The sequence below is a fragment of the Artibeus jamaicensis genome, unplaced genomic scaffold, assembly GCF_021234435.1.
Source record: "Artibeus jamaicensis isolate MK-2021 breed Jamaican fruit bat unplaced genomic scaffold, CSHL_Jam_final contig_908, whole genome shotgun sequence".
NCBI classification, from domain to species: domain Eukaryota; kingdom Metazoa; phylum Chordata; class Mammalia; order Chiroptera; family Phyllostomidae; genus Artibeus; species Artibeus jamaicensis.
The window spans coordinates 4,980,313-5,004,497 of record NW_026522009.1 but is presented as its reverse complement, the minus strand read 5'-3'; the positions used below and the strand labels follow the sequence as shown (position 1 = coordinate 5,004,497).

The window sequence follows — 24,185 nt, the reverse complement described above, 5'->3', positions numbered from 1 at the left end:
TGTAAGAGCCTTGTCCGGGTCTTTGTTGAGCAGGCCACGGCAGCTGTCTGTTACTACTTTTGTCTCCCAGTGCCAGCGTTCTTCTCGTAGTGCTATCACACAGAGGTTAAGGCAAAAATGTAATCATTCCTTCCCACTATGTCAGAAGACAATGAAAAGAAAAAGCAATAGCGACCCATGAAAACAAATTCACATTTTCTTGCTGAGTAAGTTATGTAAACAAAGGCTCTAGAAACATTCCCTATTTGTGTTCCTATAAATTTGAAAGCAGTATATTAAGAAAATAAATAATGCACAATTATGTGGCCATTAAGAAAAACCCTAAGATACGTTTCTTTTTAGATGGAAAGTTACTTATTTAGAATGGATTTTCACATCACTTTGCTGCTTCTGTCTTTGGTAACATTATTGTTGATGCAGGTAGTGTTTTGTTCCTTCCCATAAATTGCAAATTCACAGTGTTATATTAAAATTACTTGATGATACAGTGTTTCTAAGTGAAGAAGAAGAGAAAAATTAATTGAACTCCAAACTATAACAGATCCCAGAGGGACTAACTAGTAACTCCAGATGCTGATTCATTATGAAATAAAGTGCATTTTATAGAATATCGTTTTGATGTTTAAAAACACACAAAAAATCCACTTGGTTCTACCATTCCAAGCTCCTTAAACATTTCTGATCAGGCAAGAAGTACATTGTCCTTCTGGTTTTGTTGGGTGAGTTTTGATTTTCATGTGCCATTAGCCCCTCTATGGCAGATCAGGTATCCAGTGTGTCTGTGAAGATCATAGGGTAGTAATAGCCCCGAAGTCTTCTATTACGGTCCTAATCCATACTGTAAAAATCTATAAGTAGCAAAATTAAAAATACCAGGCCAATTGAATAGGATTTAGTAAGCATTTACCATGCATATAAGAACACTGCTTGAGGGAGGAGTTCTTTAGCCAGCCAGAGAATGAGGCTCACAGGTAAATTATTATAGGACCATTTATACAGTGAAAATACAAACGTTGTTTATCCTTTACAATGATGGCTAGAGGATCAGAGTGTTTCTAGGGATACGGGACTGTTTAAAAGTGGTTACCCCATGACAGTTTGGAGAAACCTTTTCTGTTGCGTTGATGATTCTCTGAGTGTTCATAAAAATAATCAATGTTTTACTTGTGTTTACAGAATAAAGTTACGTGGCTGAAAGGGTTTGTCTGCTCAGAGAATTTTCAAATCTTATTTCCATTTTGCATATATATATGCAAAATAAATAAATTATATATATATAAAATTTATATATATAAGTATATATATCATATAATTATATATATATATATAATTTATTTATTTTGGACTGAAGGGAAAGGAGGTATAAAGAGAGAGAAATATCAGTGTGTGGTTGCCTTTCATGCACACCCTTCCTACTAGGGACCTTGTCTGCAACTCAAGCATATGCCCTGATTGGGAATCAAACCAGCGATCCTTTGGTTCACCGGCAGGCACTCAATCCACTGAGCCACACCAGCCAGGGCCCATTTTGTGTATAATTTTAACAAGACATTGATGCTTGTCTCACTTTTCTGATTTACATTTTGGTTTTCCTTGATAATAGAGCTTTGCCCTGAACCCAGCCCTTGATGTTGTAGAGGTCGGTTTGTTTCATGCTGTCTTCCTCCCCATGCCTCATGGCCTATGGTTGGACTCCTTTCATTTGAGGCTGAAGCTTTATCTCAGTTATTTTTTATTATCATGATTTATTATACTACCACCCATCTTACTGCCATCCATAATGTCCACTGTCGCCTCCTACCACATAAAACCTATTGGGTGTAAATCAAACACACACATGGAAAATCAATCAAAGATACAACATCAAAATGTGACAAAACAGAATTAAGATTTTATACAGTTGAAAGGCCAGCCCAAGTGTTGCTTCAGTTACTGAAACCTTAATTCTGTTTCTGAGTTTTTCTTCTTATTTCCTTGTCTAAATGAGAAGTTGCTAACCACTGCTTGACTAACCACTAAGTCAAGTAATGGCTAGACTTCTTATTTATTATGTTTATATTAGAGAATATTAATCCAAGAGCCCCTATTCACCACTCCCTCAGATATTGTCCAACATGGCAGTTTTTTAATTTGTTTTTTGTATTTTTACATAGCTTGTCTGGAATACAATACAATTATTTTGGTAAATCTGCTGCATATATGAACGTCATCATGCTATGTAACTTTTTTCAACAAAATAGAAACAGGTTGTGGATAAAATCTATTTTCCAAATTTACAAATGTATCCTATATTTATTAAATTTGGTCTTACAACTTTTTATTTATTTGTTCGTTTGTTTGTTTGTTGGTTGGTTGGTTGGCTGATTTAAATTTTTGTTCAAGTACACTTTTCTCTCTTTGACTCCCATCCCAGCCCACCCACCCCAGTGCTCCCCACCTCCCTCCCATTTTCACCCCCTCTAGTTTTTGTCCATGTGTCCTTTATACTTGTTCCTGCAAACCCTTCTCCTTTTCCCCTGAAATTCCTACCCCTCTCCCCTCTGGACACTATCAGCCTATTCTCTATTTCAGTGTCTTTGGTTATATTTTGCTTGCTTCTTTGTTTTGTTGTTTAGCTTCCTTTTAAAGGTGAGATCATATGGTATTTGTCTTTCACCGCCTGCTTATTTCACTCAGCATAATGCTTTCTAGTTCCATCCAAGCTATTGCAAAGGGTAGCAGCTCCTTCTTTCTCTCTACTGCATAGAATTCCATTGTGTATATGTACCATAATTTTTTGATCCATTTATTTACTGATGGATACCTAGGCTGCTTCCAACACTTCACTATTTTAAATTGTGCTGCTATGAACATTGGGGTGCATAGGTTCTTTTGGATTGGTGTTTCAGGGTTCTTAGAATATACTCCTAGAAGTGGAATTGCTTTTAGTTTTCTTAGAAAATCCCATACTGTTTTCCATAGTGGTTGTACCAGTCTGCAATCCCAGCAACAGTGCACTAGGGTTCCCTTTTATCCACAACCTCTCCAATCCTTGTTGTTTGTTGCTTTGTTTATGATGGCCATTATGACCGGTGTGAAGTGGTATCTAAATGTGGTTTTAATTTTCATCTCTCTGATAGCTAGTGATATTGAGCATTTTTTCATGTGTCTCTGGATTCTCTGTATGTCCTCCTTGGAGAAATGTCTGTTCAAGTCCTTTGCCCACTTTTTAATTGGGTTGCTTGTCTTCTTAGAGTGGAGTTGTATAAGTTTTTTGTATATTTTGAAGATTAAACCCTTGTCTGAGGAATCATTGGCAAATATGTTTTCCCATACAGTTGGCTCTCTTTTTATTTTAATACTGTTTTCTTTAGCCATGCAAAAGCTTTTAATTTTGATGAAATCCCATTTGTTTATTCTTTCCTTTATGTCCCTTGCTCTGGGGGACATATCAGTAAAAAAGTTGCTGCGTGAAATATCTTAGGTTTTTCTGTCAACGTTTTCCTCCAGGACTTTAATGGTGTCACAGCTTATATTTAAGTCTTTTGTCCACCTTGAATTTATTTTGGTATATGGTGTAAGTTGGTGCTCAAGTTTCATTTTTTTTGCACGTAACTGTCCAGTTCTCCCACCATTTGTTGAAGAGGCTATTATTAGTCCTTTTTATGTTGCTGCCCCTTTGTAGAATATTAATTGGCCATAGAGATTTAGGTTTATCTCTGGGCTATCTGTTCTGTTCCATTGATCTATGTGCCTGTTTTCATGCCAGTGCCAGGCTGTTTTGATTACAATGGCCTTGTAATACAGTTTGGAATCAGGTATTGTGATTCCTCCCTACTTTGTTCTTCTTTCTCAACATTGCAGCTGCTATTCAGGGTCGTTTATGGTTCCATATAAATTTTTAAGTGTTTGTTCTATGTATGTGAAATACGTCATTGGTACTTTAATAGATATTGCATTGAATCTGTAAATTGCTTTGGGTAGTATGGACATTTTGATGATGTTAATTCTCCCAATCCATGAACAAGGTATATGTTTCCATTTGTTTGTGTCTTCCCTGATTTCTTTCTTCAGGGCTGTGTAGTTCTCTGCATACAGGTCTTTTACCTCCTTAGTTAGGTTTATTCCCAGATATTTTATTTTTGTTTTTGCTATATCGAATGGGACTTTTTCCTTGATTTCTGCTTCTGCTGATACATTGTTGTTATACAAAAATGCCTTTGATTTCCAGATGTAATCCAGATGTTGACTTTGTAACCCACTGTTTTGCCAAATTCATTAATTAGCTTGAGCAGTTTTGGGGTAGAGTCTACAGGATTTTCCATATACACTATCATGTCATCTGCAAACAGTGACAGTTTTGTTTCCTCCTTTCCAATTTGGATGCCTTTTATTTCCTTTTCCTGTCTGATTGCTGTGGGTAAAACTTCCAATACTATATTGAATAGAAGTGGTGAAAGTGGATAGCTTTGTCTTATTCCTGATCTTAGCGGAAAAGCTTTTAGTTTTTGCCCATTGAGTATGATGTTGGCTGTAGGATCTCTCATAAATGGCCTTTATTATGTTGAGGAATGCTCTGTCTATTCCCACTTTGCTGAGTGTTTTTATCATAAATGGGTATTGTACCTTATCAAAAGCTTTTTCTGCATCTGTTGATATGATCATGTGGTTTTTGTCTTTGCTTTTGTTTATGTGATGTATTACATTTACTGATTTGCAAACATTGAACCATCCTTGCATCCCTAGGATGAATCTCACCTGGTCATGGTGTATGATCTTTTTAATGTATTGTTGGATGTGGTTTGCCAATATTTTGTTGAGGATTTTAGCATCTATGATCATCAGCAATATTGGCCTGAGATTTTATTTCTTCGTTGTGTCTTTATCTGATTTTGGGAATAGGATGATGCTGGTTTCATATAAAGAGTTTGGGAGAGTTCCATCATTTTGGATTTTTTAGAATAGTCTGTGAAGGACAGGGGTTAGCTCTTCCTTAAATGCTTTGTAGAATTCTCCTGTGAAACCATCTGCTCCAGGGATTTTGTGTGTCAGGAGTTTTTTGATTACCGCTTCAATTTCATTTGCTGTTATTGGTCTGTTCAGGTTTTCTGCTTCTTCTTCATTGAGTTTTGGAAGATTGTATTTTTCTAGACATTTGTCCATTTCACCTAGGTTCTCAAATTTCTTGGCATACAGTTCTTCATAGTATTTTTTACAATGAATTTTATTTCTGTTGTGTCAGTTGTAATCTCTCCTCTTTCATTTCTGATTGTGTTTATTTGGGCCCCCTCTTTTTTATCTTGATGAGCCTACTTAAAGGCTTGTCGATTTTTTTATCTTAAAAAAAAAAAACAGTTCCTGGATTCATTAATCCTTAGAATTGTGCTTTTAGTCTCTATGTCATTTAGTTCTGCTCTGATCTTGGTTATTTCCTCCCTTCTACTTGCTGTGGGCTGTCTTTGTTGTTGTTCCTCAAGTTCTTATAGGCATAGGGTTAGGTTGTTTGTTTGAGATGTTTCTCTTTTTTAGGTAGGCCTGTATCACTATGAACTTCCCTCTCAGGACTGACTTTGCTGTGTCCCATAGGTTTGGGTTGTTGTGAGTTTATTTTCATTTGTTTCCAGAAATTTTTTGATTTCTTCCCTAATTTCATTCTTAACCCATTCATTGTTTAATAGCATGCTATTCAATCTCTATGATTTTGAGTGTTTGGGGTTTTTCTCCTTGGGGTTGGTTTCTAGTTTTAGTCCCTTATGGTCGGAAAAATGCTTGGTATGATTCCAATTTTCTTAAATTTGTTGAGCTTTGTTTTGTGTCCTATCATGTAGTCTATCTTTGAAAATGTTCCATGTGCATTTGAAAAAAATGTGTATTTAGCTTCTTTGGGATGAAGGGCTCTCTGTATATATCAGTTAAGTCCATTTCATCTAGGCCATTGTTCAATGCCACAGTGTCTTTGTTGATATTTTGTTTGGAAGATCTGCCCATTTTTAAAAATTATTTATTTATTTATCTTTAGAGGGGAAGGGAAGGAGAGAGGGAGAGAAATGTCAATGTATGGTTGCCTCTCGTGTGTCCCCCACTGGGAACTGGCCTGCAACCCAAGGCATGTGCCCTGACTGGGAATCGAACCACAATCCTCTGGTTCGCAGGCCTGCGTTCAGTCCACTGAGCTACACCAGCCAGGGCAAGATCTGCCCATTTTTAACAGTGCCATATTAAAATTCCCTAGTATTATTGTCTTGCTGTCAATATCTTTCTTGAAGTTCTTTAAAACTTTCTTTATGCATTTGGGTGCCCTACATTGGGTGCATATATATTTACAATATTTATGTCTTTTTGGTGGATTCTTTCCTTGAGTATTATGATGTGACCTTCTGGGTCTCTCTTTATGGCCCTTTCTTGAAGTCTATTTTGTCTGTTATGAGTATTGCTACCTGGCTTTTTTTTTTCTTGTCCATTTGCTTGGAAAGTTTGTTTCCAGCCCTTCACTGTTAGTCTGTGATGGTCTTTTGTCCTGAGGTGGGTCTCTTGTAGACAGCATATGTGTGGGTCTTGCTTCTTATCCATTCAGCTATTCTATGTCTTTTGATTGGAGCATTTAATCCATTTACATTTAATGTTATTATTGATAGGTACTTATTCATTGCCATTTTTATTCCTGTGTTCCTCTCTGTCTCTCTCTTTTTTTTATTTCCTTAGAGCAGTCCCTTTAGCATCTCTTGCAGAGCTGGTTTGGTGGAGGTGTATTCTTTTAGACTTCTTTTGTCTTGGAAGCTCTTTATTTGGCCTTCTATCATAATTGAGAGTCTTGCTGGGTAAAATATCCTTGGTTGCAGGCCCTGGTTCTCATTACTTGGAATATTTCTTGCTATTCTCTTCTTGCTTGGAGCGTTTCCATTGAGAAGTCAGCAGCTAATCTTATTGGGGCTCCCTTTTATGTTACTTCTTTTTTCTCCCTTGCTGCCTTTATGATTCTTTCTTTGTCTTAGAATTTTGCCATTTTAATTATGATATGTCTTGAAGTGGGCCTCTTTGGGTTCTCCTTGATTGGGACTCTCTGTGTTTCTTAGATTTGTGTGACTTTTTTTCTCATCAAATTAGAGAAATTTTCCATTATTACTTTTTAAAATAGGTTTTCTATGCCATCCTCTTCTTCGTCTCCTTCTGGTATTCCTATTATTCGGATATTATTACGTTTCATATTGTCTTGCATTTCTCTTAATCCCTCTTCATTCTTTCTGAGCCTCTTTTCATTTTCTTGCTTTCTGGGTATTTTTTTTCTACTTTGTCCTCCAACTCACTAATCTGATCTTCTGCTTCATCTATCCTGCTTTTGATTCCTTCTACTGTGCTATTCAGTTCAGAAATTGTATTCTTCATTTTCTCTTGGCCCTTGTTCACAGTTTCTATTTCCTTTTTCATGTTGATATAGTTTTCAGTGAGTTCATTGCAATTTTCCTGTAGTTTCTCATAGCTAATTGTGAACTTATTGATCTTCCTAATAACCATGGCTTTAAACTCAATATCTGATAGTTGACTTGCCTCTATTTCACCTAGCCTTTTTTCTGAGGCTTCCTCTTTCCTTTCACTTGCATATTGTTTCTTTGTCTTCCCATTGTTTGTAACACTGTTTTTGTTAGTTTCACCTTCTTAAATTGATTTGTTCTGGCTCTCTGGGTTTATGGTGTGAACTTCATTGATAGAATACCTGTGAAATTCAGTGGTGTAGTCTCCTTGATCTCCTGAGCTCACTGGTCTTGGGCTGTCCTTTAAGTTGGCTCTGTGTTTGTCTTTGGGTTTTGATTATTTTGGGATCTTTCTTTGGTGGGTCCTTCCCACCAGCTGGTTAACTGAGGGTCATTCTTTCCACCACCTCTTTTATTTTGTTGTGCTGGTGAGGGCAGGTTGTGTTGAAGCTGGTTCTTCCGTGCATACAAGGTTTTGAGGATTCTCTTTTGCTCTTGTTCAGTTGTCTGTACTGGGTAGTTTCTCTACCATTTAGTTGTATTTCCAGATAGGTCCTGGACTGAGGTTTGTGTGGTGGAAACCACCTTCATCTTCTTCTGTTGTTATCTGTTGGTGGATCTTTTGTTGTTGGGTTTCCTCTTCCAGTGGGTATCCTGGTGTTCATTGTTTCCACCTACTCTTTTTTGTGATCAGTTGGAGGGGAAGGCAAAATGGTTTAAGACAGCAAGAGAGTATTCTATGATATTTACAGTAGCAGCTAGTAGAGAAGAGATAGGAGATCCTTTTGCTATGTATGGTGTTAACCGTGATCTTTCACCCAATTAGCCACTTTTTAGAAAAGTTGGAGAGAAGATAAGACTCATGTTGGGGAGGGATGAATTGTGAGTTTGATCTAAAAAGCAGTGAGATTGTCAGAGGTCAGATTCTAAGGTAAGGAGAAGTAAAGGATAGTAAATAGGTGCAGTGTGTGAGAGAATAGAGTTAACCACTACAGTAATAGAGGTCAGGAAACAGTAAAGTGGGCTAAAATCTGGGAGGGGCGTTGTGAAGTATTTACAATTTTATGGAACAGGTATTATTACCAATAACATTAGAGCAACAATCATATGACAGAATATATATGATCTGGATACCAAGAACAGGGGCTATAGGACCTTGAGTAGTGTGCTTAAGGAACACAGGTGACGTGAAGGAAGTCAATTATCAATACACCGTGAAAGAGAGAACAGGGGAAATATGTCAAATGATACAATATAACCAGCCAAGCAAAGAAGACTATACAGAGAAAAAGAGGAATACAAAAGTACTATTCAAATAAAAGATGTAAGAATAATGAAAAATAACAATACAAATATGTAGTAAATTGCAAGTCCTCTGTAGTAGCAAAAGGAAATTTGTCTCACTGTCTCAATTGCTGGGATGCCTTCTCTTTGGATCCAGTGCTGGTCTTTTCACAGTTCCAGGGTTTTTTGTCTCACTCGTGAGTATTTAAAAAAAAAGCAGGAGAAGAAAGGAAGAAGAGATAAAATTGGAAAGAAAGGAAGAAGAAATAAAGCAAGAAAGAACGAAAGAGAGGAAAAGGTCTTGAAAGATGAAACAATAGTAAAAATTAAAAAAGTAAAAGATTATTGAAAAACAAAAACACAAACTCTTCTTGGTTTCAAACTGGCCAAACCGGTTTTTCTGGTCTTGCTGGCTGCAGCAGGCTGAGGGGAGATTGGCATGGCTCTTCTCCCTTCTGGATGTGCACTCAGCCAGTCTTGCATGCACCTCTCCTTGGCACCTTGGGTGTGGGATCCAGGTCTCCCTCACAGGCTCTTTCCCTGGGTTACACTGTGGGCTACGGTGTCGAGCCCGCTCGGCCAGGCAGCCTCGGCCTTGGTTCCATCCCAGCGCTATGGGGGTTCACATGGCTTTCCATGCAACCTTCCACGCAACCTCAGGATTGCTGCCTGGCTGGGTGGGGAGGAGCCCGAGCAGCTGTTGCAGGAGAATTCCCGAAACAATTTTTGATTTTGAGAAATTCCTCCTACTTTAGCCTGCCACTCCGTACAGCCCAATTCTCCAGCTAGACTGGTGACTATCAGGGTCAGTGCCGGTCACTACACAGCTCTCGACTCCCCCAAGCCAGCGATCACAGACTCTACAGGGGGTCACGGCCCTGCGTGTTTGCCTCTGTCCTTATGCCCCTCTCCGCAACTTCAAGCAACTAGGTCTCTCCCAGGGTTGCTTAAACCTTGTTTGGCTGGGGAGGGAGAGAGCAGTTTACCCAGCTCCCTCTCAAGAACTTGGTGGCAGGCACGCTGCTTCCAAGGAGTCTGTGGTAGATTCAGCACCAGGCCTGGGGTTATGGCCGCTCTGGTCCCCGAGCTGGTCCCTGGGACCTTATTGTCCTGCAGCCATCGCCTTACTGTCTGAATTTTCAGTGTCCACTACAATTTTTGGTCTCTTATTTATATATATGCTGGGGTACTGTTGGCTGTTTGCTCTGTTCTTCCATAGATTGGCTAGGTTTTTCTCCCGTGTGTCTGGTCTTACAACTATTAACAGAAAAAAATAATAGATATAAGATGCAATGATTTTGGAACTTTATTTTATGTTAATAGTGAGAAAAGGTAGGCAAGCTTTCATCCACTCATTTATGCCTGCTTTGAAATACATTTATTTAGGATCTATTATTTGGTAAAATGAATCAAGACTAAAAGATTCATAGCCCCAGTGTTTCATTTTTAAAACTGGAGCTATGATCACAGAGCATCTGCTACTGTATTTGTAGCCATAATTGGTTCTGCTCTTTTGGCCAAAGGTTCTTTTGTAATTAGTTTTGGTCACAAATAAATATTCATCTTTTGGCACCTACATTCTTATAATTATGGCCCAAAGTTGTTTTACAGTTTCTTAACATATTTATAATTTCTATTCATACATATAAATACTGTGTGACCTAGAAAATATTAAAAGTAGAAAACTGTGTCTGATTCATTCTCAAGAACATTATTACTATCAGTCTTTGGTTTTGTCTATTAAACATAAGTAATTAATGGAAATGTTTATTATAAGTACATTTTACTGTTAATAATTCAAAATGAGAAAACCTAATTTTTTAATTTAAAGATTCACATTAATTTGGTAGGTGATGTTCAACTATGTCTATTCAAGTAACACTAGAATACTGATAATTATAACATGGAATATATAGTCATGAACCCCATTATGATGTTTAGGTCAATGACAGACCAGATGTACAATGGCAGTCCTATAACATTATAATGGAGCTGAAAACTCATATCTCCTGGAGACATGATAGCCATTATAATACAATGCAACTCCTGTGTTTCTGGTGATGTTGGTATAAACAAACCTAGTTTGTTAATAATCATATAAAATACTGTATACCATATTTTATTGTACCTTTTCTACATCTAGCTATGTTTAGAGACACAAATGCTATTCTCTGACAGTTGTCTACAGTATTTTCTACAGAAACATTTTGTACAGGTTTGTAGTCTAGGAACAGTAGGCTATACTATACAGCCTAGGTGTGTAGTAGGGATACCATCTATGTTTGTGTGAGTATATTCTGTGATGTTCACACAAGGGTAAACCCACATATCAATACATTTCTCAGAATATATTCCCACCACTAGGTGATACATGTCTCTGTGTATTATATTTCAATGGAAACAGATTATTAGATATGTCCAGGTAGTAACTAACTAATTTTCTATGGAGCCTCCTCAACAAGTATTTTTATGAAGTGTCTTTTTAAAAATAAATTGGCTACTAGTTATTGTATATTTTAACAGCAATGTTCTAATAACACCTCATCAATAAAGATTTCATGAAAATATTTTAAATCAAAATGCTCTAGATCAGTCTACTAAATAAAAGATATTAGTCAGAATATTTCTGCATTTTACCATTTCAGAATGAATATAATACATAAGCCAATTTTATTGATCTCTTCTTACATCTTTGTATTAAAATTGGGAAATATATAACCTTACCTTTACTTTCTCTGAGTTGTAAAAATTACAATATTTCTTGTGCACACTAGAAACATACTAAATCCCTTTTTATTTTGTTATAAAATTTGTTTTATAGCACTAGCGAGGCTATTCTCATTTACATGTTAATTGAAAAGAAAATAGTGGAAAATTTTTAGTAAGTTGATAAAAAAAGAAGCCTATTCATCCCACCTAATTTCAGGTGTTGACAAGACGGTCCAATTAATTGCGCACATAGATTGCAATTTTGCAGCTATCTGTTGACAAATCTGAGAAATCTATTCATTAATCAAAATGAAATGAATCATAAGCTTTCCTGCCCACTACACACAATTTTAAGTTTAGTCTGATATAAGCTAGTATTTTTAAACAAACTTGACAATGCAGATTTTGTTCATTAAATTGTTTTCATCCATCTCTGTTGTTATAAAACCAATGTGCTCTGGATAAAATCTTGTTCTGTTCTTAACACAGCAGTCTTATTATCCCTAAAGAATGGCTGGAGTGCTGGAAACCAGTATGTGATATGTCCATAAATTCCTTGTTTTAATATAATTGAGAAAATACTATTTATAAAGTAGAGAGAGAAGTATCACTTCACATATTTAATAATATTGAAAAATCCAGTGAAAACAATAATATTTTCTAAATAATAAACTTTGTGTGAGTGTGAGTGAAGTAGTCTAGCTAAGAATTTGCTAAAACACCAATTACTTTTTTTTGGTGGGAAAATATATTTGTAAGAATAGATTTATTTCAGGTTGATTTCCCCCTAAACCCCTGCATACTCTTTATCTTTATTTTGAGATAAAGAATATGATAATGTTCCCTGTTCACATCTATGGAGGGTTCTGTGCCTGATTGTAACAATAATTTCAATATTATTTGAAAATAATAGATATGCATGAATAATTATATGTTTATTACAGAAATCATTTTAATTTAGAAATGGAACCAATAGGAAACTACCAGATAATTCCATAGTATTAATGTAATATTATTAAGCAAACTGTCAAAAGACAAGTGGTAAAGATGATGGATATTAGTGGTTATGGGATAAAATTTAAATAACAGTATTAAATTTCTATCTCTGGACTTTCATAACATAAATTAACATTGAGTAAGCCTATAAATAGATTTTGGTGATCTTCATCAAGCTAATTAGAAACTTCCCCACAATTTAGACCTCTGGACAGGATTTTGAAATTTAACAATAAGACGAAAAATGTAAAGTCCGTTGCCAATCATTCCTGTATCCTAGAAAAATTGTTCTTTCTATGATAAATCTTGAAGGCAAATGGGATTCCCCATATACAATACTCCATCCACTTCAGGTCCCCCAGCTTCCTTTGCTATTTCCATGCTATCTTTAGGCTTAAAATATTTTTTGTCCTGACCCAGTCCTGATAAGCCTGTGAGGCTAAGATCTGTCTTCGTAAATTCACAAACTGTTACCTGGCATTTTGTTTTATCCTTGAAGACTTAACCTGTAATTGGGAAAATATCCTCTGTTTCAAATTGCACAAGATATTCAAAATTTTTTACTTGTACCTTGTTTTGGAGCCTGTGGAGCAGTATAAAACTAACAGTTTCTAGTATCACAACATAACTCTCACCTACCCATCCATCTAGCTGTCTATTCATCCATCCATTCTCCATCCATCTATCCATTATTTTAACAATATTTATTGACCATGTACTGTGTGTTAGGTAGTGTTCCTGTCATAAGGACTACATCATTGCACAGAACAGTAAAAGTTCTTGGTCTCACATTCAGTAGGAATGAAGGATAGCAAATAAACCAGGTGTGATATGTAGTTATGTGAATCTTGGTACCATGAATAGGGAAGCTTGGGTGTGCCTGACTATTTTGTCGAGGGTAATTTGTCAGAGTCTCTATGCCAAAGTCACATTGGAGCAGATTAACAGAAAGAAGTGCAGGAGTGAGCATCTGCAGTGGCATGAGGCATCATTTAATGATGCAGTGGCATCATTAAAATAATGGTTAAATTGATATTCATTACTTGTAATTGACTGCTTTTTAAGCTCAACTGAATGGACTTTTAATATACTTCCTTCCTACATTGCAAATTAATGTGAGATTATATTTCTTAAAGAAAAGATATAATATCCATTTCCCTAAATTTGGATCCATAAAAGCTAAGAAAGACAGAGAGATTGAAAGGGACAAAGATTACCTTCCCTCTGCTACCATTCTTAATATTGTATTATTTAAGCCCTTATTGAAACAAAGTGCATATAAGACTAACTTTTATAATTTCATTGATAGAATTTAAGATCAATCCCAAGACATTTTTTTACCTCTATGCAGTAAAATTCTCCAATCACTTCACTTTTAGTTCAAAATAAATTCATTATAATGATTAAAACAGGTACCTATGTATAATGATGAATTATATGATTAATTTTGTTAGGCTATGATACTCATACTTGCTCAAACACCCATCTAGATGCTTCTGTGAAGTTATTTTTAAAATAAGATTAACATTTAAATCTGTAGACTTTGCATAAAGCAAGCTACCTTCAAGTATGTGGGTGGGCCTTATTCAATCAGTCAAAGTCTTGAATACAAATATGGCAGTTCTCTGAGGAAGAGAAACTGCAACTCTTCCTGGAGTCTCCAGCCTACTGTCTTAGCTTACATAGGATTTTTCAGCTCCACAATTACATGAGACAATTTTCTAACATTCTTTCTTTATCTTAATAGGTAGGTAGGTAGGTAGGTAGGTAGACAGATAAACATGAGAAGAGGGATAGATAGATATATGTACACATATATACACATACACACATGCAGATCATATGCTCTGTTTCTCTGAAGAAATCTGGTATACAATGAGCAAACTCTGAATTCCATTTCAAGTGAAATTTGTATAGTCTTTCTGCTCTTGCCTGCTCCATTATGGATGCCAGAAGTGGGTGTAATTGGCTTTCTCTCTAATTTTCCCCACTACTATATTTATTTTCCTAACAAGTTCTCCAATTTGCTAAACCTGATTGATGGTGCTTTCACTGCTGGAGCAGTGACCTGGTCAGGTCCTAGTCCACTAATACCGTCAGGACCTATCACTGACAGAAGGTAATCAGACTACTGCTTGCAGAAAGCTTGGTGAGACTTTGGACGTTGTCCTCCACTAGGGATCCCTCACCTGTACTTTTTTTTTTACCTGATGGCTGCTTAAAATTCCTCCTCTAATTCTCTGATACCCCTCCTCGAGAGAGTTAATTGAGAAAGATTTAAAAATAGCTGCCCTCCACATCCTCCTCTTTGAATCCTGAGAAACAGCTCTAAGCATCCTTGTCCCAACAAACTCTAGAAGCTGTCATCAGAAACATATCTTTTATGAAACCTCATAAAGTCCTCATGACCCTTCCTGGTGCAGTAAGAAGAATCCAGCAGACAAATATCAAACTGTTTTGTCTTTTCATAGAACCCTTTTGACTAGACTTGATGTGAGACTAAATATAATTCCCTTCTTTTTTCCATTGTGAGAGAAGAGCCTATATCACAGAGTTTTGATATTTCCCAAAGAAATTCTAACATACAGCATTTATTAATATTTTAATTTAGATAATTTTAGATCTGCAACTGAATGAGCTACTGTAAGCTAAAATATGCATTTCTCTTTTTGAAGGTTAAAATATAATTTTGCCCTTCTGAGAAGATTCATAATTTTTAAAGGATTTTGTAAGAGTGTGTTTTTGGTGCCAACATTCCCTTCAACATCCTTATTTCTGTGTTGAGATGTTGATGGAAACAATTCTAGGTTGGAAAAAATTTTTCTAATATATATATTGTTAACATGATCATATTTTTAAAGATGCAGTTAGTTTCTCCCACAGTCTGTTTTGATGAGAATGTAGCCAGATGTCTTAAATTCTAAATTTCCCCAGGAGATAAATGGTTTGTTAAGAAGTAGAAGGGGGCCAAGAAATAAAAAATATATATTAGTATAACTGTACAAGCTTATATTAAAACAAATACCATATCATCTCATCTTTAACAGGAACCTAAACAACAAAACAAACAAGCAAGCAAAATATAACCAAAGACACTGAAATAGAGAACAGGCTGACAGGGACCAGAGGAGAGAAGGGAGGGAATTTCAGGGGGAAAAGGGGAAGGATTTACAGGAACTAGTATAAAGGACACATGGACAACAACTAAGGGGGGTGGAAATGGGAGGGAGGTGGGGAGCACTGGGGGGGTAGGCTTGGATGGGAGTAAAAAGACAGAAACTGTACTTGAACAATAATTAATTAAAAAACATATATAACATTGATGTATTGATTTATTTTGCTTAAGTTTAAAGCAAAGCATATTTTGTTGTTTATGCTATCATTGTTACCCTTAAAATATAAACTGGTAGTCTATTTCAATTTTTTGAAGTAACTATCCATTTCTCCATCCTGTTTTTTTTTCATTCAGGTTGCTGTGAAGATCCTTTTCTTATCTTTGGTTCTGAAGTTCCACTAAAATATACCTGGATGTAGATTTATTATTTTTTTATCACTCTTGGGCATCACTGGGTTAACAGACTATGAGATTTGGTGTCATTCAGAACAGAAATAAATAAAATAGACAATGAAAAGTTGAACAAAACTAAAAAAAAGTTTTTTTAAAGATAAAGAAAAATGACAAGTCTTTAGCTAGGCTAAGGAAAAAAGAGAATTCTCAAATAAGAAATGAAATTTGAGACATTACAACTGATACAGAAATTCAAATGATCACAAGAGACTACTATGGATAATTATACAACAACAAAATGCATGACCTAGAAAATTTGGATAAATTCATAGACACATACAACCCACCAAGACTGAATGACAAAGAAATATAAAATTTCAATATAAAGCAGTACTTAAAAATCTCCCAACAAAAGTTTAGGACCAGATGGATTCACTGGTGAATTCTACCAAACTTTTCAAAATGAATTAAGCCTAATGCTTGTAAAACTCTTCCAAAAATTAAATAGAAAAAAAAAATGGTTTCAAACTCATTTTACAAGGCCAGCATTACCTTGATATCAAAGGCCACATAAGGATACTCTAAGAAAAGGAAATTATAAGACAATATTCTTGATGAATATAGACACAAAAATCTTCAGGTTGGCCCAAGATTCTAGAGCCTTCTGCTTTTTCAAATCTCCACCTTTGTTCTCTATGGACTCACAGAAGATTAGCAGTAGTGAAAGTCAGGATTTAGAACGCAGTCTAGCTTCTCTTAAGGAGAAACAGGAAGCTGGATGTTTTTACCTACTAGTTCTGTGCTAAACTTGGGATAATAGCCACTAGGAGAGCTTATGTGTCTGTATAAAACTTCTGTATTCTTCATGCCCATTAGACTAAAATTACAGAGCTCTATTAGCTCCCAGAGCTGGGGGATTTGGTAGCCTGTCCCATGCGTGGCAGCCTTATAAGTTGGGGCTCTGTCTGTGTGAGCATGATACCAAACAAAAATAGGGGGGTTGGCAGCCCACCATCACAAAAGGCAAACTCTAGAGGCAGAGCCTGGTGAGAAAGAAAAGACTTTTATTCGGATTCTGAAAAATCTGGGAAAATGGCAGCCTCCCTGTCTGAAAGCTCATCTCCTCAGCAAAACTCAGACAAAACCATCCTGTCCTGAGCAAGACCAAAACAAAAGGCAGTGCCCAGAGGCCCTACTCCATTTAAAATACTCTCCTTAGGAGTTTGAGATTACTACTAAATGGTCATCCAGGTAGATCAGCTTGTTCGCAGCTGCTTTCTGGCTGCAGGCTTCTCCTGGAAGCTGAGTGTGGTGCTGACACTGCCATTAGCCACGCAACTTCCTGAGTGCGGAAGCCTGGCCCATGGAGAGAACCAGCCAGTGCACTGTCTGAGTGCAGGTCCTGAGCAGCAAGAAATGAGCAAAAGAGAGTTTCTTTGTACCTGGGTTTATATTAATTTCAGGTCTAGGAAAGGAACTGGTGCTTTCTCAGAATTACCAATTAACTCCTTAAACTGTTGGGCTTTTTGGGTGGGTCCGCCTCCCAACCAATCCCTTTTTTCCCCTGGCTAGACTGATAGACTTTTTTTTGTCCAGTATCTCCCCGTGCCACCATTTTAACTTCTATTGCACATGGGCCTGCCTTTCTCTAGTCCGGCCCCCAATTTGGTACTCAAGGGAGTAGGAAGGCTTTTCCGCTTTATCTAATTGTCTTGCTAGCCTTGCACTATCTAGTATAACAACTATTGCCCTCATGGCCAATTGGGGAGACTCCTCTGGCGCTTGTCAACTTCTCGCCTCCCATGCCCTAGTCCCCATAGAAAGCAAGTTGCCCACACTCAGCACCTACTAGCAGAAAGCAATCAAACCAAAAGCCTGTGTAAAAGGATTTGCTTGCACGAACTGTCAGGCAGCACCAAGGGTGGCTTCAGCAGGAGGGATGGGGCATCTGCAACCAATGAGCAGAACCTTTATAATGGGGCATAGCAGCTGTGATGCATGTGCTCAGTTACAGGCAACTGGAAGTTAAAAGCAATGTCCTCACCATGACCCCAGGTGGTTCCCGACCTCCCAGGGCATCCCTCCTATTCCCTGGCCTCACCTGCCAGGTCGGACAGGCTATCAGTGTTAAACATGCTCTTACCAGGGAGCAGCTAAAGACTGTTTTATTACTGGAGAGACCTTAGAGGAGAAGGCAAGGAGATTGTCCACAGCCCTTTTAGGTTTCCAAGTCAGCTCCCAGATGCAGGCTGATTAGAAGTCCCTCCACCCTCCATTCTCCCCCTACTTAGCTGTCTTCTGCTTTCCATCTGTGAGTCTGTCCCCATTTTCCTTATTGGTTCAGATTGTTCATTAGATTCCTTATGTGAGTAAAATCATATGGTATTTGTTTTTCTATGGCTAATTTCAATTAACATAATATTCTCTAGATCCATCCATACTGTCTAAAGGTAATTTTTTCTTTTTTATGGCATAGTTGTATTCCATTATGTAACTGTCCCACAGTTTTTTTATCCACTCATCTACTGATGGACACTTGGGCTGCTTCTATAATCTTGGCAACTATAAATAATGCTGCAATGAACACAGTGGTGTTTATATTCTTTTGAATTAGTGTTTGGGGTTTCTGTGGATGTATTCCCAGAAGTGGGATTGCCGGACCCAAAGGCGGATCCATTTTTAATTTTTGAGGTATCTCCATAGTACTTTCCACCATGGCTGCACCAACCTGCATTGCAACCTATATCAGAAGGGTTTCTCTTTATTCACATCCTGGCCAGCACTTGTTGTTTGTTGATTTATTGATGATAGCCATTCTGACAGGTGTGAGGTGATACCTCATTGTAGTTTTAACCTTCATTTCTCTAGATTATCTTTTTTAATACAGACACTGATCACTGTAGATGCTGTGTTAAAAAACACACCATAGGTGAGCCAATGTTGATGTAGGAAGGCAAGTTTGAAAGAGCAATTACCAGTGAGAATGGTGCTTTGAAGGTAGCTGTGGAGATGGTGAGAAGATTGTGTTCTGGATTTCTCATAAATCAGATCTGAGCTGTGGGAGAAAGAGAGATGGTAAGAATGATACCAAGTTTGGAGTCCTGGACAATTGGGGTAATAAAATTGCATGATGTGTATCTATCTGTATAAATACCTGAACATACATATCCCTATATTCTATGTTTTAAATATATATTTAATATTGCCATGGCTGGTGAGGCTCAGTGGATCAAGTGCTGGCCTGCAAACCAGCAGGTCACTAGTTTGATTCCCTGTCAGGGCACATGTCTGGGTTATACGCCACGTCTCCCCTTGAGGGCACTTGAAAGGCAGCCACACACTGATGTTTCCCTCCCTCCCTCTCTCCCTGCCCCTCTCTCTAAAAATAAATAAATAAAGTCTTAAAATATATATATATATATATATAATATTGAGTGTAGTCCTGAATAGCGTGGCTCAGAGGATTGGGCATCACCCTGCAAAGCGAAGGGTCACCAGTTCGGTCCCAGTGAGGGCAGGTGCCTGGTTTGTGGGCCAGGTCTCTGGCTGGGGACATAAGAGAGGCAGCCGATCAATGTTTCTTCTGCATATTAATGTTTCTCTCCCCCTCTCCCTCTCTAAAAATAAATATATAATATCTTTTAAAAAATTGAGTATAATGTTCAGCTAGAGCATAAAAAAGACAACTAAACAATGTGCAAGTGAATTTTCAGCACATAATGTGTAGTAAGATCTAAAAATAAATACTACGTATTTTATTTACTTATAAAAGTAAAGATTAGCCTCATCTGGGTATACAGGTTTCGCCATCTATAATTTTATTCACTTGTCTTTTGAGGTTTTTTATTGAAAATAACATCTAGAATATTTTCTATAATATCCCTGGAATAAGTGACAATACATTTTGGATTTTTTCAGTTGTCTGTTCGCCAGATTTTCAGGTCTCAGAGTACTCGAGTCCCTTTCACAATACCGTTGTACTGGGTATTGTTTATTATTTTTCACTGTTTATTCTGAGACAATTTAAATTTTTCATAACTTAGTATTGTGGTACATATGACATTTAGTACTGACTTTACATCCAAGTTTAATGATTTTTCCAGTAACACAATATGTGTACCAATATTAAAGTAAGGCTTTCTTCCTTTTCCTTAAGTTATAAAATTACTCTGTACATATTCCAATCTTAGAGACAACTTGTCATCTTTCTCATCCCTGCATGGAGTGAAGAATTTATGCATTTTGTATCAAATAGATATTAAAACCTTGCCAAAGTCTTTCTTAGACAACATCTATAAAAAATGTGTTACATAATAATGCACTATGTGTTTGTAAATTTAACTACAAGATAACATGAAGGTAATTTAAATAATTTTAAATAATAATGAGCGCATGATAATTGAACATTAGTGCATTCAGAAACCAAAGATGAGAGAAAAATCTATTCCTTTCTTGCTTTGGAATTTGAGATATCAGTTGTTCATATTAAGAAGCAGAGATGAAAAGAGAAAGAAAGAAATAATTTGAATGCTGGTAAAGTGATCCTCTGCATTGCAGCAATTCACAATGGGGTGTTATATATAGCAATAAAATCAGTCATTGTTTTCAGTCTTGCTAAATAAAACTGAACTATTGGAATGGCATGCCACTTGACCTTCTGTGTTCCACAGCAGTATTTAACTGGTGCGAAGGAAACACACTTGCCAAGTGTCTTCTGTCGACATGACAGATTCTCCTGGTTGTTCATACAATGTTGAAAAAGCAAAAGTCTCTTGCTTCAGAACGCAAAAGAGAAGTTTTTTCTCAAGGAGGTACACGGTCTATACAGAAGAATGATATGAGAAATTTTCAGTCTTTTTCACAAATGGTACTTTCAGGAGGTCCTCTAAAATCAACTCCAGCAGTTAAACAGTCAAAAACTACTCACTTTGAGATCGAGATACTTGACGCTCAAACAAGAAGGCAGATATGTATTGTGGATAAGGTGAGTTTATTTATTTATTTAAATTTCTTTTATCTGCCCCCTTGATTTTGAATCTCTTGATTAAATGCTGACTTTTCGGTGTTACTTTTCTGATAAGCAGGATAGATACTTCATAAATTGTTTCAGTAGGTGATACTAACTGCAGCTTTCACAATCAATTCAATGGTAACAAATAATTATTAGGTTCTGGTTTTCCTGCTAACATTAATTATTATTGGCAGGTAAAATTTCCAGTGCATACCTTCTCATGTACGTGAAAAAAATGCTGCTAGGTTGTTGTTTTCATGCACTTAATATTCATTAAGGATTTCCCCAGGATTACAATAGGATTTGTAGTAAATAACAAGCAAAAACCACTGAAGTTACTAAAATTATATTTAACATATATGATGCAATCTCATCATTAAAAATTATTCAAAATTGAGTTATACCTTGAAAAATGAAAAGCTCACTTTTTCTGAAAGGTTTACTTATTTTAAAACCACAGAGTTCAAGAGGCTGAAGAGAATGTATTCTTAATATTACCCACATATGCTCATATCACAGATGTTTCATGAAGATAAAAATACGTAATTTCAAGCTCACATAATCAGTGTAAATTGTAGATATACATCGTATGATATTTCAAAATGCTTTTAGTCTTTCAAAACTGAAAAGATGCTAGTAGTTTAATTTATTATGAGAAAGACATATTTTAAATAAAATATATCTTTATTTATTTTTCTTTATTGTCATGTTAAGATTTTTGCTATTGTTCTAAAAATAGCATTGAATCCCTGATTCAGTTTAACTATTTTAGTCCTGTTTCTAGATAAGAAGGAAAGAGAAGGACTTGTTTTCTATTGTAATTGTCAAGAAGAAGATGTTATATACTTTCTTATTTAGTAATTATAACATCACTACCGGTCTATTAGTTGGGTAATATTAACTTTTGTTTACAGATGGAAATGAAAAATAAAGCACTTTTACAAGTTCCTACAAGATATAAGTAGAAAACAGATGAAATAATTTCTGTGAAACTCTAAATCATATTTTTATAATACCACTGGGGTTACATTTAAATAATAAATGTGTATGTATTTTGTATAAATAATTTTAACTTATGAATTTCATACACAGTATAATGTATTTTAACATTTCAGTAAAGTTTTTATATTTTGGTATCATACATAAATAAGACAAATAAAATCATTCAGAAGATGGTGATGTTTGTAATATCTCACCATTGAAAATTCAAAAAAATTTAAGCAATACATTTAAATTAAAGGAAACCAGGCAATCAATGGAATGGATATTCAATTGGTCAAGCATATATATAGGTCAGGGAGACTGGTCATTTTGTCCTTTCTGATATGTAGCTAATCATTGACAATAATTCACCTTAAAATAAGGAGAAATGGATGAGCTAGCTTCTAATTATTTTCCTCATTTATATTTTGTGTTATTGATATTTTATTTGAAGCTCTGACATGGCAGTTTACATTCTAGTAATAATTAAATTGCATGAAAGTTAGTAATTATGCAGAAATCTTAGAAATAAGGATTTTTCTTAAAAATCTCATATTTGAATAGTTAGAGTGCTGGTATTTGCATTTCTAGTAGCAAACCTTTAGGGACACTATATAGACTAGATAGAGGATTAATTTTGGACTCCTCAACAGCTTTTATGGGACAATCAACACCATATGATCTGCTAGCTTCTACATCCAAATCTTTGACTTGTCAGTAGAACTGGATTTTGTTGCATCTTGTTTTACTTTTGTGATTTAGTAAGTTGTCTCATGATGATGGCAAGACATTTAAAAGAAAAAGAAAGAATTTACTCTTTTCTTGTTTCATGATTTCTAACAGTTTAACTTTATAAACATAAGAAAGATTGATTTTGTTTGTCATTCACGATTATATTTCTGTTAGACACATTGATGACTGTATTAACAGTAAGGCAGGTTAAGTGGCTTTCATTGCATTTAGCTCTACCCAGTATACAAAAGAAGTGCTACTTATGACTTACTCCTGATCTTTCAGTAGGTACTGCCCAATAAAGTCGAAAAAGTTAAAGGTCGTGTACTTTGGAATTAATCATATCTGAACAGAATCTCTTTTACCAATCATATTAATGAGGCTCAGGAAATTTGCTGAATTTCTGATCCCAAGAACACTTATTTAGAATGTAGGTTAATATAATCTACTTTGTAAGCATACAGTGAAGAGCAGGGGAAATATGTAACAGACTTAGCATAGTGCCTGGAACAGAATAAGAAATAAATATTTTTTGTAGTTTTAAAGATCATTTAAAGAGTTAAATTTAATGTGTATAAGAATCTAAGAAAAAACAAGTAATGAAACTTGTGATACTGACAGAATTTCAATTGACTTCTTAATAATTATCCATTGCCATGATTTGTTATAAACGCTTGGGTTAGATATAAATATTTAGATATGTTTAATGGTAAAATTCATATGTATGAATCTTAGTAATATATGTTGAGTTCTAGTAGAAATTGTGTTTCCATCTAGGTATTATATTAACTTCCATTTATCCATTAACTTCAGCATACATGAAGTAAGTACTCAGGATATTCATGAGATAAAACCATTGAGATAATTCCTGAGATTGAAGAAAATATATTAAAGCCTGCTTTTTTTTACACACACATACATCAAACAAACAAAAGAGTTTCTATTGCCTTAAATATCTTCTCCAGCATCTGTCCCGCTGTTCTCATTACTTCTATCATACTCATTTCATCTGCCCATATTTTCTTCTCATTTCATCCTAAACACACTCCATTCAGACATTTGCTTCCATTACTTTCCAGAAGATGAACATACTGAGGTCATCAGAAATGGTGGTAAATACCTTGCTGAATCTGAAGATCAGTTCTCATACTTTATCTTACTCAGTATGTTAAAACATTTGCCACTGTTAAGTACATTCTTCTGAAAACACTTTTGCTTTCTAAGTTCCAGGATAGTACTACACACATTTTTCTTTAAACCTACCTTATTGGTTTCTCTCTTTTCTCTTGCTGTTGCTTCATTATCTAACTGACTAGGTGTAGAATGTCACCAACTCAGTCATTAGAACTTCTCTCCATATTAGGTCATTTACCTTATTGAGTGTCAAAGTTTTAAATATCATCTGCCTATTCATGACTCATAAATAAATATATAACTTCAACTTGTACTCCTTCCAAATTGTAAATCCATTTATCTATGAATCTATGCATGCATCTATTATCTATCTATTATCTAT

At 35.8% G+C, this 24,185-nt stretch overlaps 1 protein-coding gene and 2 long non-coding RNA genes across 5 annotated transcripts in view; 2 read left to right on the top strand and 1 right to left on the bottom strand.

Moving 5' to 3' along the window:
* LOC128625809 (uncharacterized) overlaps window positions 1-16,023 on the top strand; it is a 39,184-nt gene extending 23,161 nt beyond the window's left edge. For both annotated transcript variants that reach the window (XR_008389635.1, XR_008389634.1), the window contains one exon: window positions 15,907-16,023. This is a non-coding gene — a long non-coding RNA (uncharacterized LOC128625809). The remainder of the gene's footprint in view (window positions 1-15,906) is intronic.
* LOC128625810 (uncharacterized) lies at window positions 8-23,970 on the bottom strand. Its single transcript, XR_008389636.1, has 3 exons — window positions 23,933-23,970; window positions 18,921-19,000; window positions 8-136 (listed from the first exon to the last, which is right to left on the bottom strand). It is a non-coding gene; the product is annotated as an uncharacterized LOC128625810 (long non-coding RNA).
* Window positions 20,581-24,185, top strand: part of TECRL (trans-2,3-enoyl-CoA reductase like) — a 73,513-nt gene continuing 69,908 nt past the window's right edge. The window contains exon 1 of one of the 2 annotated variants that reach the window (XM_053655039.1): window positions 20,581-20,929. In XM_053655039.1, the coding sequence (XP_053511014.1) occupies window positions 20,696-20,929 (234 nt within the window). In that variant the 5' untranslated portion in view covers window positions 20,581-20,695. The remainder of the gene's footprint in view (window positions 20,930-24,185) is intronic. The other variant, XM_037134130.2, reaches the window with a different exon arrangement.